We start from the raw sequence: 15,961 nt of genomic DNA, 5'->3' as shown, positions 1-15,961 counted from the left end.
GGTTAAAAATTAAAACGCGCTAATAAATTAAAAATTCTGTTATTTTTTTAAATATTTTTCAATTGATATTTTTTTAGTAAAATAATTACAGATTTGGAATGTTTGTAAAAACTTCTTAATTCAATTTAAACAAATTTACTTCTTAATGATTTTTTTCTTGCATTCCAAGAATTTCTTCCTATAATCTTCGTCGTCGCCTTCGGTGGGGGGGGGGGGGGGATAAATAACTTCGTTATTCTAGGTCCCCCACCCCTTATTTTTATCCCCTTTTCCGTTAAATGGCAATATACAAAATTCCTCTGGTAAATTTAAATTTAGCCCGTGCAACATCGACCTTGAATATGGGAAAAAAGGGTAACAATTTAAATATGCAAATAAATTAATGATGCTAATAGATATATTTTTATTTTAAAAATAATTTTTTAAATGAACATTTAGGTGTTTAATAAAATAATATTTCCAACTTAAACAAATTTTCGTTTTAATGAAGGTTTTTTTTTTTTGTAATCAAGGAATTGCTTCCTGTGGTCTTCAACACTGTGAAAAAGGAATTGTCTTTGTTTGCCCCTCATTACCGTGTAATTTGCTACTCTTAAATTACTTATTGTTTCTTGACTCTTTAAATAGTCATCATCTGCGTCCCAAAAGTCTTGGCTATGATTCAAAAAGTTAGTGTTGATTTCTAATTTTTTCAGGAAATTTAAACTTTTTTGTGAAATGTAGTCTTAAATATTTTTATCTGAAACAAAAAGAAAAAAAATCCCTAACCATTTATAATATACTCTATAATAATAATATTTTATGTACTACGTGCCATATATAAATGGTTTTTGAGCCAAGCATGGTTTAAAATGACAGGTTTATGTTATGTTTACAATATTTTCATAAATTTCATAACCAAAAATAAATATAGAAATGATCTTACCTGTAAGGTGAAAAGTATCGCTTGGAGAAACGGAATACTTTCTTTCCGTGTTGAGATTTTCCCGTTTTAAGTTTTCAACCATTTTTATTTTTGATGATACAGCAAATTTTTTATCAAAAAGTGCAAAAACAGCCAAATCTTCTGATAAATACCATAAGTGACTGCAAAATTTCTTCAGTGGAGCCTTTGAATATATATACTGTATAGAAGTCGCGAGTGGATAGGATTTACTCTAAGTTTTTCAGAAGCGTATGATGAGCAGCTTGGGTACTTCACCGCTGCAGTGCGCTGCCGTAACGCCCTGTATCGGCTTAGTTGTTATTTACACATTAGAGCGCATTACTGTCGCCCGCTGTCATTTCCCGCACCCACACCTATCATTCACTGCAGCTCATGGTCGTTCAACAGGAGGGGGAAGGGGTGTTTGAAGAGTTCGACACTTGTCCGCTAGGGACCACCACAAGTCGATGCCCTAGAGATGGTGGCGATTGCGGCGGTGAATTAACCAACTACCTCAAATCCGTATTAGAAATTTTAACCTGGGCTGGCGACTTCTATACAGTATATATATTCAAAGGTGGAGCAGACGAAATACCTGTATTTATGGTTTCATATTTTTATCAATTGTTTCGTAAATAGTAAGTCATTCAATGGCGCCTGTACAGCTAACGAACACTCCAGCCAGGCTTTTACATAAAGTTTCACTAAGAACACACATATATTTCTTAAACTGTTAACTACAGACATATTCAGGGCTAACTGACGACTGAAAATAAAAACATTTTAAAGTAATACAAAGCTTTCGCCATCCATCAGGCATAATGGAGAGATCCTGGTGGTTAGATTTTGTAGTTCTGTTCCGGATACTTTCCAATAAAAACTATGCACAATTCAGTCAGTTCACGGTAATCATGTTTTAAATTTTGGTTTTGCAGCACATCATACAAATAATTTGTGATGTTCGCATTTTCTTGTTCATCCAATATTTCTTTTCAGTAAGTTCGCCCCGTGATAAAATTTTCGTGATCCAATGTATTCTATTGTTCTCTACTTTTTTTGAAATATACTATATCTGGACTGTACGAATCCTTTGAAAACTCCTGTTCGAAGACACTCCGCAAAACTAGCTCGTACATGTCATGTCTACAGGGGAAGTATATTAGCTCTCTTTCGGCATATTGCTCTAAATACGTTACAGCACCACTGAAACGTCGTGTATTAGACGCAGTAGTGTCGGAGCACAAAATTTGAACTAGTTCTTGCAATCCCCAGTCTCCCAGAACAGTCCAAACAGCTAAGGCCTGCTCTCTTCCTGAACTACATTTATTTCTAATTTTGGTACCCTCAACCATTTTTCTTTGTTACCATCATAGGGAACTATAACTGACAGCCTTTCTTGCTTTGGATCTCACACATTCAATGCTGGAAGTAGCTTACCTTCCCAATGCACAGTTACAAACTTATGCACATCCTCTTGAAATAGTTGTTTAATTTTCAGATAGTTATTTTTCTTAAACCTTTCTCTATATATATCTTTGTAGAGAAGTCCTATTGAAAGCTATATCTGTTAAGTTAAGGCCTAGTGCTTCAACTGCTGCTTCTAAAATGAATAATGCATTCCGTTGACTTATTTGGCAACGAACCAAGGCTGCCATTAACTTTGGTTTAAAATGCATTTTCGACCGCACATTACTTTATCCGGTTCATCGGAATTTTCTTCGGCGGGTCCTGTTATTTGGGTAGGACAAGGTAGGGACAAACTAGATGAAGGTGTGTCGGATGAATCAGACTCTTCAGAACAACTTCCTGCGTGAAAGTGAAATTTAATATTACCCTCACGGTGTGCTTGTTCTTTGGCCCTCCTTTCATAAAATTTAATGGCTCTCTCGATTGACCGTTCCTCCCGTTTTGTGTCTTCTTGTCAATCCCGGCAATGCACCCTTTCCATTCAGGTTATCTTTGGAGCTACAAACATATACTATCTTCTTCTATTTAAATTAACTCCAAAGCATTTGCATGCACGATATAAAATTAATTATTTAAATCTAATATGAATTCATTCTCACGCTCACGCTGCGTTTCCGATGACCGATGAGAATTCCTTTGTAAATTATGCCAATAATAATGTAATTTAATGATTTTTTCCTGGCAAGGTTGCAGTGATCTCGTAGGGATCCTTGCCTTCTCCCGAAAAATTAAACACTCCCTTATCACTTAATTAGCACTTTCAACAAGAGGCAATTTCACTTCCCGTAAATTATAAAATAAAACTGAAAGCACTTGCTTGTATGAGGGTAGCTTGCAACCACGAATTTAGTGAGACACTGAACCCACTAAATAAACGTTTTTATCGTCACTTCTCAAATTGGAACACATGCTTGCTTCATAGCGGGGACTTGTAACACGCGCAACATCTCGAGACAAACTGAGAAATAGATCTGAGAAGTGCGGGAGGACCTAGGCTCGAACATGTCGAGGCTTGCACGGACATGTCGAGGCTTGCACAGACACACGCGCGCGTGGAAGCGCTTTGTCCTCCCAACTTCAGGCTCGATGCGGCACGGGTTCCCGACCTCTGATCCTAATGAGTAAGGCCTCGATTTTTTATCTTTTACAAAAGAAAAAAAAATGGGGTTTGGGCGATTTGAAATTAAGACTGAAAAATAAGGACCATCCTAATATATATATATATATATATATATATTACTCCGAAAATGTCCGAAAAATTTCAAATTCATACATCATAACTCTTTATGCACATTTTAATGCTCTTTTTTTTTACCTCTCGCATTAGTAGATTTGAAGGTTTGAATTTTTCTTAAAGAAAAACTTACTTGTTTAAGAGTTATTCATATGTGTATTTAAATTTTTTTCTTATTATTAAACTGTTATTTAATTATTTTCGTCCCCTTACATATAGTATTTCGTGTTAATGTTAAGTCAATATTTCTAATTACTGTGTTTAAATCCGTTCATTGGTATTTTTATGATACCGTAACCCAACAGAAAAGATTACATCCAAAACAAGGTAAAATGTATTATTTTTGAGTCCTAATTGAGGCAAATCATCTCATTCCTTAAGATTTTTTAATACATTATTGCAATATACCACGAGGTAATTACGTTAAATATACATTATTTTTTATTTATATTTCGTTTTGTATAATTTATTGTTATAACATCTGGTTTTGTATTAAATTCATTTATTCTTTTTAGTTTTGAACTTATGTATTATCAGTTAATATGAAAAAAAAATCCCATAAAAATTTTAAAACTTTCTGTAATCCAAGCAAAGGTATTGTTCGTAGAGCAGACGACATTTTTTCTAACTAACTCAAAATATCTTAACGTAAAATGTAAAAGAATTATCTAAAAATTGTTTTGATATATGTTTTATAAATGTATTATCCAAAAAGACTAATTTGTAAAATATATTTTTTAAGATTTGATGATGGTTTAGTAGAAAAAATGTATTATATTAAAGCTAGTAATAACATTTTCCTCTTACTTTGTGTTTCAGAGATCCCCACTCCGACTACGTTGCACAGGACCGCGCCGACGACAGAACCCAGTATCTCTACAGAGTACGGTGAGTATAATGTCTTGGTCATTTCCTAAAAGAAAAAAAGAATATTACATTTGTATGATTTAGTTCCTCCAGAAGCAAAGCTCGAATATAGGTAAAATGTAACAGACCACCATCTCGTATTCATGCAGCACAGCTACAATTATTAAAAACCAAAATATTTAATTTATAATGAACTATCATTTTTTTAATATTCCTTAAATTAATAAGTATTTTCGTTTTATTTCTAATATAATTGTTTTGTAAAAATTATTCCAGTTAATCTTCAAACAATAAATTATTTGTATAAGTCATTAGTTTTTTTTACGATTAATTTTCCGTTTTTAACGTGGGTACTATAATTTTTATGTAAGACAATTTCCATAAAATATATTCTTAAATTTATGTCGTGTTGGCGAACATTTTTTTTCAGTTCATTTTAAGTTTATATTATCACGGTATGCCTTATATTTTTAACTGTCTGTAAAGCAGGTGTTTATTAATACAAATTTACAAAAGCTTTTTAAACCATACACAATTCAAACATATTTAAAAAATATATATTAGTCAAATAATTAAAATTTAACTAAACGTATTTTAACTAGAAAAACTTCAGTTCTTTTATGGTGTACATTCTCTTAACAAATGAGCACAAATCATAAAAATCATTTCAAAACGTTTTAATGTTAATAATAATAATAAGTTAATTGTAAAGATAAATATTTTACAATGCTTAATTATACAAATATATTCATCGAATTTTATTTATATTTATCAATAAAAATTATAATTTACGTTATATCATATAAATTTAAAAATTATTTAAGTACTAAACAAATGTAATGGAATTGAGATAAATGCTTCAAATACGTTTAAATGGTTTATTTTATTACTTCTTAATCAAGACAAAGCTTTTTTGATATTTATAATTCAATCGCATATTTCGTATTCATTACAACAATATTAAAGTCACTTCTTTAACGGCTGTTTCTATGCAGTTGCAACCGAAGAATAGTTATTCTAAATTGGGCCATAAACGGTTGATAAAAAACATTCAACCATTTATGAAATAATAGGGTGTTACACGTATTTATTTTGATGATGGAGAATAGGTAATATAAGAAGTTTTTTATTAGAGTAATGAGTTCAGTAAATGTAAAAACACATTGTTGAGGAAATATTTGTTTGGTTTAGAAATTGTTTTCAATTCTTGGCACAAATACTGATAATTGTAGTCACATATTCATTATCGTTAACATATACCTAGGGGTGACATATAAAGTAATGAGAAACAACGTTTATTATGTATATATCCGAAGACGTTCCCTATACAAATGCGCGCGTATTACATGCTCGCTGTCTATCATGGGGTCAGTCTGAGCTCGGCGATACGTGGGACAGGTCAAGGACTGACATTAGATAGGGACTATTAAACTCTTATTTGAATTCAGTCCCTATGCTATTACAAATCTCGAAATAAAGCATCAACCAGTATGAATTAAATATATACTTTGTATTCTAGCAACAATAATTCGATCTTCTAAAAACATTTATTTTGCACTTTTAATAATTGAACGGTTATAAATCTAACAAATAATGTTAAAATAAATTATTACATTTATTATGGGATTATATGAAACTGTTCGAAAAGGGGGCAACAATGTTTTTACTTGAATTTGTTTTTATGGCAGATGTATATAGTCTAACACAGTGTATATAGCCTACTTGAGTGCAATTGGTTTCTAAATAACTTGAAAGTTATAATAATGAAATTATTGAATTCGTTTCTAAAATGGAAATAGGCAGTTAAAGATGTTAGGACGATTTGAAAATCAAAACCTTCCAAAACCTTCCAAAACCAATTCCAGCATGGTCGTAAGAATAAATTTGTTGAGCATAGATTAAATTTTTTTAATGAAGTTATTACACATTTAAACCCAAATAGGCTAAATCAGTTATAGCCATAAGTATGCAGGATCTTGCATCTTGGTACGTACTGGCGATGGTTCCGGCCCGAGGAGCAAGGAGCGGGTCAATAACCGACCGCTCTGACATCACAACGGCCGTCTTGGATGTCCTGGAACTTCAAAATAACTAAAAAAAATACAAAGTTCTTGAAAATTACTAGAAATTTTCCTATTTAAAAAAAAATTCAAAGGAAAATTAATCTTTATTCCTCAAAAATTACAAAAATTCAAAGTTAGAAAAGCATCAAAATACATTCGCCTTTGAAAGAACCATAATTCCTAAAAATGGCTTAAGTCTTCTCAAAAGTAGCCACCTTAAGCTGCCAAGGTCATGAACTTGTCCTTCACTGGAAACTTTAAATTCTTTAATATTGGCCAAAGTTTCCAAGAAATTTTCCAAATATATTATTTTTTTTATTTTTTTCAATATTTTCGTTTTTCAACCGATCCTAGTCCTCAGTTAGATTCCCGGCGAAATTAAACATGTAATTTAATGACATTTAAAAAAATCTGAATTAAAAAAAAATAATAACAAATCTTACGTACGTCAACAACCCCTAACATGGAATCTATTACTATTGACCATTTTGTAAGTCTTCTTCGCCGTCATCTTTAAAATTTTTATTTTAAGCTGTAGTTTCGTAAAAATTTCCAAAACTCATCAGAAACTCGCTAGTTATAACAATGAATAAAATAATCACTTCAGTTTTATCCTAGACTGATGCAAAAATATATTTTAATTAAAAATAGCATTAAAGGAAAAGGTTCAAGATATAACAAAAAAACTACAGAAAAAAATTTATTACATAAATTATAAACTACTACAGGAACCTCTCTAAAGTTAGCCATCTAAAAAAAAAATTTAGGTCTTCATTGGCTTTAACAGACTTATTCTCAGCTACAAATGGTTTACTGAAGTCAGAGACCAGCCAGATAATTTTTCTAATTATTATTTTTATCCCAACATAATTATTTGATACCATGTTTCACAAACTGCTTCACATCGTCAGAAGTTAAATTGTAGCAGCCAATGTCTTAAAAGCTCAATTCTTCTCTTGGACCTTAAACGGAAACGTTTGACCATGTACGCAGTCCAGCTACAAGTTATAATTTTAAAGGTTCGTACGTTGCTACTTAATTAGTAAGCTGTTTTATAATGTTCTGCTTGATATCATCAAGATTTTTTTTTTCGATTCTCTTAACGTTTTATGATAATAAAAGTATTTCAATATTCTACGAAATCCATATTGCGCCCAGTGGAATCCATTAATTATTTACCTATAATGCAGCGGGTACTGTCTTGTGTTTAGTTTCATGTCCAGATCCCATCGAAATCGTTTGATGCACATCTGCTTGTGTGTTTTTACGCATACGAGTCTCAAAGCAAAACCAAAGAGTTGAAAATTGCGCTGGTAGTTCCACAAGAGGCACATGTACGGCGCCTGTATAGTTTATCGCGTCTCGTCTCAAATTGTCAATACGTGTAAACCAAACATGACACCTATCGTGGCAAAACTTCATATAGCCTAAGATGTATTTTTCGTACAATTACTCCTCTCATTTCTTCGCGCACCTTACGAAAATGCGGCAGTAGCCGCAAGGATGTCTAGTTTCCGAAAACGAAACTTTCAGACCCGATCCAGATGCTCATGTCACACGTTAGATGTACCAATTCCCGGTGTACTCTTATGCACATTGATGCATCGTTGTTGTAAAGAATCCTTTACTTTCTGTCGTGCAGAACAACCTCTGCATGACTTCAAGTGCTTTTTCATACCTATTACCTTTTCTTGTAATCTGCTTATGGCATTTTTACAGCCAAAAATTTAGCGAAAAGGATTATTCTCGTGTCGGCGAGCATTACAATTGTTCGAGAATATTTTGTCACAGTAAAAGGCCTCGATGCTCGTTAGTTGTTGCCGAATTACTAGCCTTTGAAGTCTCCTTCGCTGGCGAAACATCACTCATCGAGGTTTCCTCTGAAGTCAGCACTAAAGCGATTAAAGTCTCTTCTGCTGGTAGAACCAGAACTGTTTAGTATTTTTTAATATTTTCGGTGGCCATGGTACACATTAAATCGAGCTCTGCGTTACCATCGACGCCACTGCCATCGAGGTATCAATAGTTGTCGCTACTATAAGGTTCTGGTCCGTCAATGGTACAACTTCCATCGAGTTTGACTTTAAAGATGTTATCAAGTTCTCAAGAATAGCAAGATACTGGACTTATGTATCAGACAAGTCAAGCTAGGTGATAGTTATTTCGTCGTAATATGTTACAAACTAAAAGTTTTGACGTCTGGGACGTACTTAGATCCACGATCGCTAAAATAATGTGATAGTCAAAACACGATCGATTTACATTATTACGCAAGTCAAAACAACATTTAAAAGAGGAAGCACTTTTGGAAGCACATTCATTAAAAAGGAAGCATATTTGACAAAAATAGGTCACAGAATACAAACACAGGTCACGCAATTGACAAACAGTACAAACAAAGGACACACAATTAACATTCAACGTACACGCACTACACAGAAAGGACACACAATCGATACAGAGTAAAACACACAGGACAGGCATTGGACACACAGTATACACAAGACACGAAATTAACACACATTACAATGTGGACACATTATTAACACGCAAGAAACACACAATGCACACACAGGACCCGCAATGAACACACAACACACACACTGGACATGGATTTGATAAAACGGAAGCACATTTAACCAAAAGGACACACATTTGTACGAAAATTAAAATTGGTAGGAAACAATCCCATTGAAGGGACACAATCTCATAGCAGAAATACCATCTCGCCACAGGGATACGATCTCACCACATAAATACCACATGAATACGATCATTAGAATACGATAATACAGGCTTGATTGAGTAGATTTAACGTAAAGGATATACATTTTCACGAACATTCAACTCGGTGGAATGCGGTGGTCTATTTACAGTAGGCTACAATGCATCAAACTGTCTTTAAAGCCAACTATCTTTGTCTACAAAAATATTTGACTTAAAAATTTATTCGATTCGAAAAGTCATTGGCTCCAAAAATCATTGGCACCAGCTTTCTTAGGCCTAACTGCTCCAAAAAACATTCAGCTACAAAGCGACTTGGCTACGAAGTTACAATACTATATAATATACGAGGCTACGAGACTACGAGTCTGCAGGAATACAAAACTACGAGACAACAGGACAATGAGACTACGAGTCTACGAGGCTACGAAGCTACAAGACTTCGAGGCTACGAAGCTACGAGAATACGAGGCTACTTAGAAACAGGCTACGCGACTACAAAGCTACAAGCTTCTTGTTTAAGAAACAACAATTCCATGAGACTACAAGCCTACAAGGCTACGAGAAAACATGGCAACAAAACCTACGATACTTCATGGCTACAGTACTACAAAACTACGAAACTACAAGTCTAAGGCTGGTATTTATAGTCGCATCTTGAGCAATGTCTTGAGACCGTCTTGACGAAGACGGTCTTGTTTCTCAAGGCAGCGATTTCAATCTCCATGTTTCATAGTCCGCGAACAAGACGAGCTTCATGAAGACTGCATGCTCAAGCAAGAGCTTGTTTGCCGTACTTATGGCTTGACGAAGCACTTACTTGAGACAGCCAAAAAGACACGAGCATACACGAACTTTGCCGATTGAACTGTTTTCTTTAAATATTCTGGTACTATTCACACCAAGCACTGAAACCCCAGAATTTGAGGCTATTTATAGTAACAAGATTTAGTGAGTATATATCACTACATTCGAAGTGCGTTTGTACGTTGATGTGAGGAATTCGTTTATTGTTTTAATACTCTTGAATCACACATGGAAAAATTTATGTTTTGCGACCACAAATATGCACACCTTCTAGTACATCTCAGGTTGTGTCACTTGAGATGAATGAAATTAAGAACTTTATAGACTTTTGTCTTTCCTGTGCAAGTTTAACATTAAGAAATTATGTATCTAACGATTTAATAATACCGTTTTAAAAAATAATAAAATTAAGTTAGCATCTTCAGAACTGTTAATACTGAATTACTACTTTTTTAAAAGCTACCTGTCTTTACATAATTATCAAAAAATATTTCAGGTAGTGAAAAACTTTTTTTTTGTTGAGAAATGTCACACTGCTTCAGCTTCAGGATAAGGTACAGTAAATGTTAGTTTAATAAAAATATCAGATTTAACTACACAGTAAAAGAAAATTTTTAATTTAAGTAAGAAAAATGTATGTTTAGAATTATAACAATAAGTTTGAACGAATCTGATAAGGGTACATAGTAAGGAACTTAAAATTTTGTAAACCCCTTTATAAAGTGGTTGTTCATTAATAATATAAGACATTAATTTCCTCATATAATAGGTTAATTTTTCTTGTTCAAGTTACTTGTGATTCTATAATTTAATCATATTATAAGTAAAATATATAGACTACAGGATGTCTTAAAGCCTACTGCGTATGAAATAACCAAATCATTAAATTGAGCTATGTATTTAAATATATTATAACAATTAGATTTTAAAAAATTAATCTAATAAAATTTCTCTTAAAGCTATATTTGCATTTTTCAATTACTGTAACTATATATATATATATATATATATATATATATATATATATATATAAATATTGCCAGTGCCAGGATTTGAACCACATTCGCATAGTTTTTTCAATCTACAGATTTGAAATCCATTTCCCTAACCATTACACTACGAAACCTCTAGCGAATTTTTATGGAAAATTATGGTATATTAACAGTGTAATGCCACCTTTTCTTAAATTATTTTTAATGTATTTTGGGTGTCACGAATGTAGAATTAAATTTTCTGATTGTGATATGTACCATCAACCATCATTAAACGTATCGTTTTCCACATCCATTATACTCGTTCTGTGATAGATACGTAAATAAACGTGTCTGTTTAGCACTTGAAAATGTAACCACTGGTCACAAACAAACACTTAACTCATTTAAAATACATATAAAATTGCTTCAGCACTTCATACAGGATTTATTTAAGTTTAAAAACACGAGGTTCACGAGAATCCGCCATTTTATACATTGCGATCATAACAAGCAATTGCTTGAGACATGCGAGACATGCCTGCAGTGGTCTTGGCAAAAACGATCTTATTCGTGTTCTTAAGCACGGTCTCAGCGACTATGAAACATGCTTCTACGATGGTGTTCTCAAGCAACGACTATGAGACAGGAGAATGCCCTCTCAGAAATAAGAAATGTGTGACTATCATAAGATGGTCTTCATCAAGATTGTCTTGTTTGCGATCACTTGAGATCATCTCAAGCAACCTCTATGGCACACAAATGTTAAATAAGAATGCATATAAGAATTTCTTGACGAAGGAATTGCTCAAGACGTGAATATAAATACCATCCTAAGAGTCTACTAGACTAGGCAGCTACAAGGATAAGAGTCTACAAGGTTGCCACTGGCTAAATAGTACCATTTGGCAGTGAGAGTTAATCTATCTCATGCAAATAACTTGTTGAAACTAGTCTCGCTTCTTGCAACAGTTGGCGCCTAATACTATGACGTACAGGTAGTCGCTGTTTTATGTGGCATACGGGATTCTCATACACGACTGAAAGAAAAGGAGAGCTTAGCTAGACATCAAGGATTAGGAATTTCAAGAAATAGGTACTATGAAATCGAACTGCGCCTGTAGGCTGTGCCGATGGCGATTTTTTTTGGGTTCACGTAAAAAAAAATGCAAATTAATTCAAATGAATGGATGATCAATTTATTACAAAATAACTAATATACAAAACCTTAAAAAAACTTCGATTTACTGTTTATGTACAGCGTAAAAAAAAACCTAGTGTGCAGCTCTTGAAATATAATGACGTTTCTGTTCTCCGTTCGTCAATGTTTAAATTTGCAAAATATACTTTAATATTTCATCATATTGAGTTAATACACTGTTAATCTGTGTGTAGTAAGTAAAAAGCTTTTTTAATAGCACACACTATTTATTAACATAGTCCTAATCACTTTATAGAAAATGGAGATAAGAAACGCTGCCTTGAGAAATAAACTCGCCGATATCGGTAACGATATTAATGCACGCCGGATTTTAATGCAAGGGGTATAGGAGTTCGAGACAAAGTTATGGCATGATAGTTAATTTTTATATGTCTTAATTAGTGTCCACTCTATCATAGAATCAACAGATTTCCATATAAAAATAAAATTACAACCATGTCAAAATGTCATTAAACGTTTAAACATTAAAAATATGTTGACAGTCGGACAAATGGTAGGCCTCAGTACTCAGCTTGTAGCGGGGCATTTGTCTCCGGAATGGTTTTCTGTGCAAAGTATACTGTACTCGGTCTCCAATGATACTTTTCAATGGATTTAATAAGGTATCACATATACACACAGTGCACGTCATTTACAGCATAATGGTTTGCATATTAATTGAATAACTATATAAATATCCGATTGTAATAATATGTTAATTCTTTTAGTAAGCTATTAAAATATTTCATTATTAATACACCTGTTTTAAGAAACCAAGGCCTTTTAATTTGTATTTTAATATACAATAAAAAATATTAGTTTTTCTTGTGTTTTTTGATGTTCAAAAAAGGAAAAAAAAATTGTTTGGGTGTTAACTCCTTAGTACCACATCATAGTAAAATAAGAGTTTATACATTGCACATTCAAATAAAGGCCAATCTGATTTATTTTAAATATAAGTGCCACAAGTTGTAATTTTTAATGCATAGAAAAAATATTTCCGTTATTAGATAACCAAAGAATGTTTGGCAAGTATCACGTATGATTTTACTACCTGTCTTATCACGGCGTATTTGTTTTAAACAATGAAAATGTTATTTAAACAAACACATTTTAGTTAATACGCTGTGTTAAATTCACCATGAACGCTAAAGTTTAATAAAAGTAAGCATGTGTATGAAATTAATTATTTATAATTTATATTTCCCAATAAAGTTAAAAAATGCAGTTTTTTAAATACCCATATATTTGCAAACACGCATTGTTTTATAAAAATTAAAACTATTGCGTGTATCATGTTTTATGGCGTTTTCCAGGTATATAAGCAGGAAACATTTTGTGTCAAAGTCGCAAACGTTTGTTTTATTTTCTTACTTTATATATTACAATAGGCAACATACCGATTTTCAGTATTAAATATTTTTAACCACATTATTATTTAATTTAATATCTTAATGCCTTGCAAGAGGCTGGTTTATCAAAATATATATTCCAGCCAGTCTGTTTCATTTAATAATGGGAAAATAAGGCGAGGTGACATGCGATCACGGAGGAAGTTTAACCCGGGATAACGTTTAGTTTGGCGGCGAGTTGAGACTCTGGCTCGGGAGGTGTGACACTGACTGATGGCGCCCGGGGAGCAGTCCCTCCCGCCAGGCTGCTTATCTCGCGCGACAATGACACCTCGGGCTGCAGGCAGCCAGGCAGCCAGGTTAACGTTTCAAATTACTCCCCCGCCTGGAGGCTGGCCTTGTCGCTCCGCTGCGCGCTCGGCGCAGAGCGAGACAGCAGCGCCTCTGCCGGCGGGGGCGCGCACCAGCACGTGCAGGGCTGCCGGTCCCGCTGCTCCGGCGCCAGATCTGCCGGCTTGGCCGATTTCAAACGCGTCTATGTATTTTTTAAATAACGTAAATGTTGGGTAAGGGAAAAATAAATATATTTGTTGAAAAATTTAATGGTAATGTTAACTTGAGACTGAAAAATTAGAAATTTTAGGGGCAAAAAATATTTTATTGAGAGTTGAGTGCATGATATGCGATTGCATATTTCCATATGGATTTGAATATTTAGCCCATTTTAGTTAGTTAATGCAAATTTTACCTAAAATCTTGTAATAATGCATATTTTCGCAATAATTCTGGGTAGGTTAGTTAATGATTCATAATGAACAAATTAAATATTACGTTGTAGCTGTCCATATTGATTAGAGCCCGTCTACAAGTGTCCTAACCTGTGCGTGGTCCATGTCATCCAAATGTGAGTGACGTCACATTGTCTCACCGAAAACTGCCCTGTACACGATTGCGATGTCCAATGGCTGAATGTATTGATTTCTAAAGTTGTCACCAGAGCGCAGTAAATGTGCCAAACCTAATGTTTTTGTTTATTGTTTTGATGCTTTGTAGTTTGAGATTGAACTTATGAAAGTTGTGGGAGTGCAATATTATATATTTATTCAGTAAGGCAAAGTGTCTCTTCTTGACTTACAACACCTTCCATTTCCTTCAATAACAAAAACAAATACCACGTTTCCAAACGGGAACCGGAAATTCAAATATCGTGAGTGTTCTGTTCTTTCTCTGTGTCCTAAGTACACAGGTTGGGACAAAAAGTTTAAATTGACGAAATGTCTTCGGACCAGGTAGGTTCGGACCTTCGCCCACTTGACGCATGACGTCAGAGGGTCACGTGGACCAATCAGCGACGAGTGTCCTTCGGACACAGTTTAGGACATTGCTATTGTAGACGGGCATTTAGCCACACAGTCCTTCGAGCGCAATAAGCAGTCTATTGTTTTGGAATATTTTCGCGGTTAGTCACGCCAGTCAATTGTTTTCAGAATATAAAACACTGGGGTTTATTTTGACTAGGTTAAACTGTTCACTGTTTGGAATATAATCGTACACCACTATCACTAGGCTATTAAATTACGCATATAATTGTTGACGCGCTCTCATTGCATTTGTGTAGTGTTTTATGTGTTTGTGTAAAGTTCAAAATGTACCATGCCACCCGAAAATAAAAGTATTTTTCGTGGATGGCAGACTTTCCTAATATATTTACATACGACGGAAGTGTTTCATATTGTTGAGTTTGCGAGAAAAATATTACTTGTGCAAAAAAAAAATTGAATTGACCAGCATGTAAAGACAAGTCTTAATGTCGTAGGATTACAAAAGAAAGGCCTAAAACAACTTATAACAGTGGCAAGTAGCAATAATTCTAATTCAGAAGGCAAAATAAAAAAAAACCTATTTAATATGGATTTATGTGTAGCATTGCTTGCGATTAATATTCCTCTTCATAAACTTACTAATTATACATTCAATAATTTTCTCCGAAAACATTGCTTGAAACAAAATATGCCAGACTAATGAACTTTGCGTAAACATTAAATACCAAAAATGTACCTTTCATGTTGTGGAAGAAATACCCAAGGAACTCCAGGATAGCATTACTTGGTTTTCCGCTGATGAAACTACCGATACTTGTGGCCGTTTCATTGCGAATTTAATTTTTGGTTCATTGAGACTAGAGCCTTCTGCTTCCTATCTGGTGGCCTGCAAACAACTTGAAAAGGCAAATCATTCAACGATCGCCAAATTTGTGAATGAGGGTATTATAAAAATTATTTCCTGAAGCTTCTGCCGATAAAAGGGTGTTTATATTTTTCTCAGATGATCAAAGCAGCCAAATCTTTTC

The 15,961-nt window shown here is 33.8% G+C and overlaps 1 protein-coding gene across 1 annotated transcript in view; it reads left to right on the top strand.

Moving 5' to 3' along the window:
* LOC134534406 (lachesin-like) overlaps positions 1-15,961 on the top strand; it is a 424,713-nt gene that overhangs the window by 387,879 nt on the left and 20,873 nt on the right. Inside the window, exon 8 of the mRNA XM_063372870.1 lies at positions 4,446-4,514. Coding sequence (XP_063228940.1) covers positions 4,446-4,514 — 69 coding nt within the window. The remainder of the gene's footprint in view (positions 1-4,445; positions 4,515-15,961) is intronic.

The sequence above is a fragment of the Bacillus rossius genome, chromosome 7, assembly GCF_032445375.1.
Source record: "Bacillus rossius redtenbacheri isolate Brsri chromosome 7, Brsri_v3, whole genome shotgun sequence".
Lineage (NCBI taxonomy): Eukaryota > Metazoa > Arthropoda > Insecta > Phasmatodea > Bacillidae > Bacillus > Bacillus rossius.
This window is presented reverse-complemented; position numbering and strand designations above follow the sequence as displayed.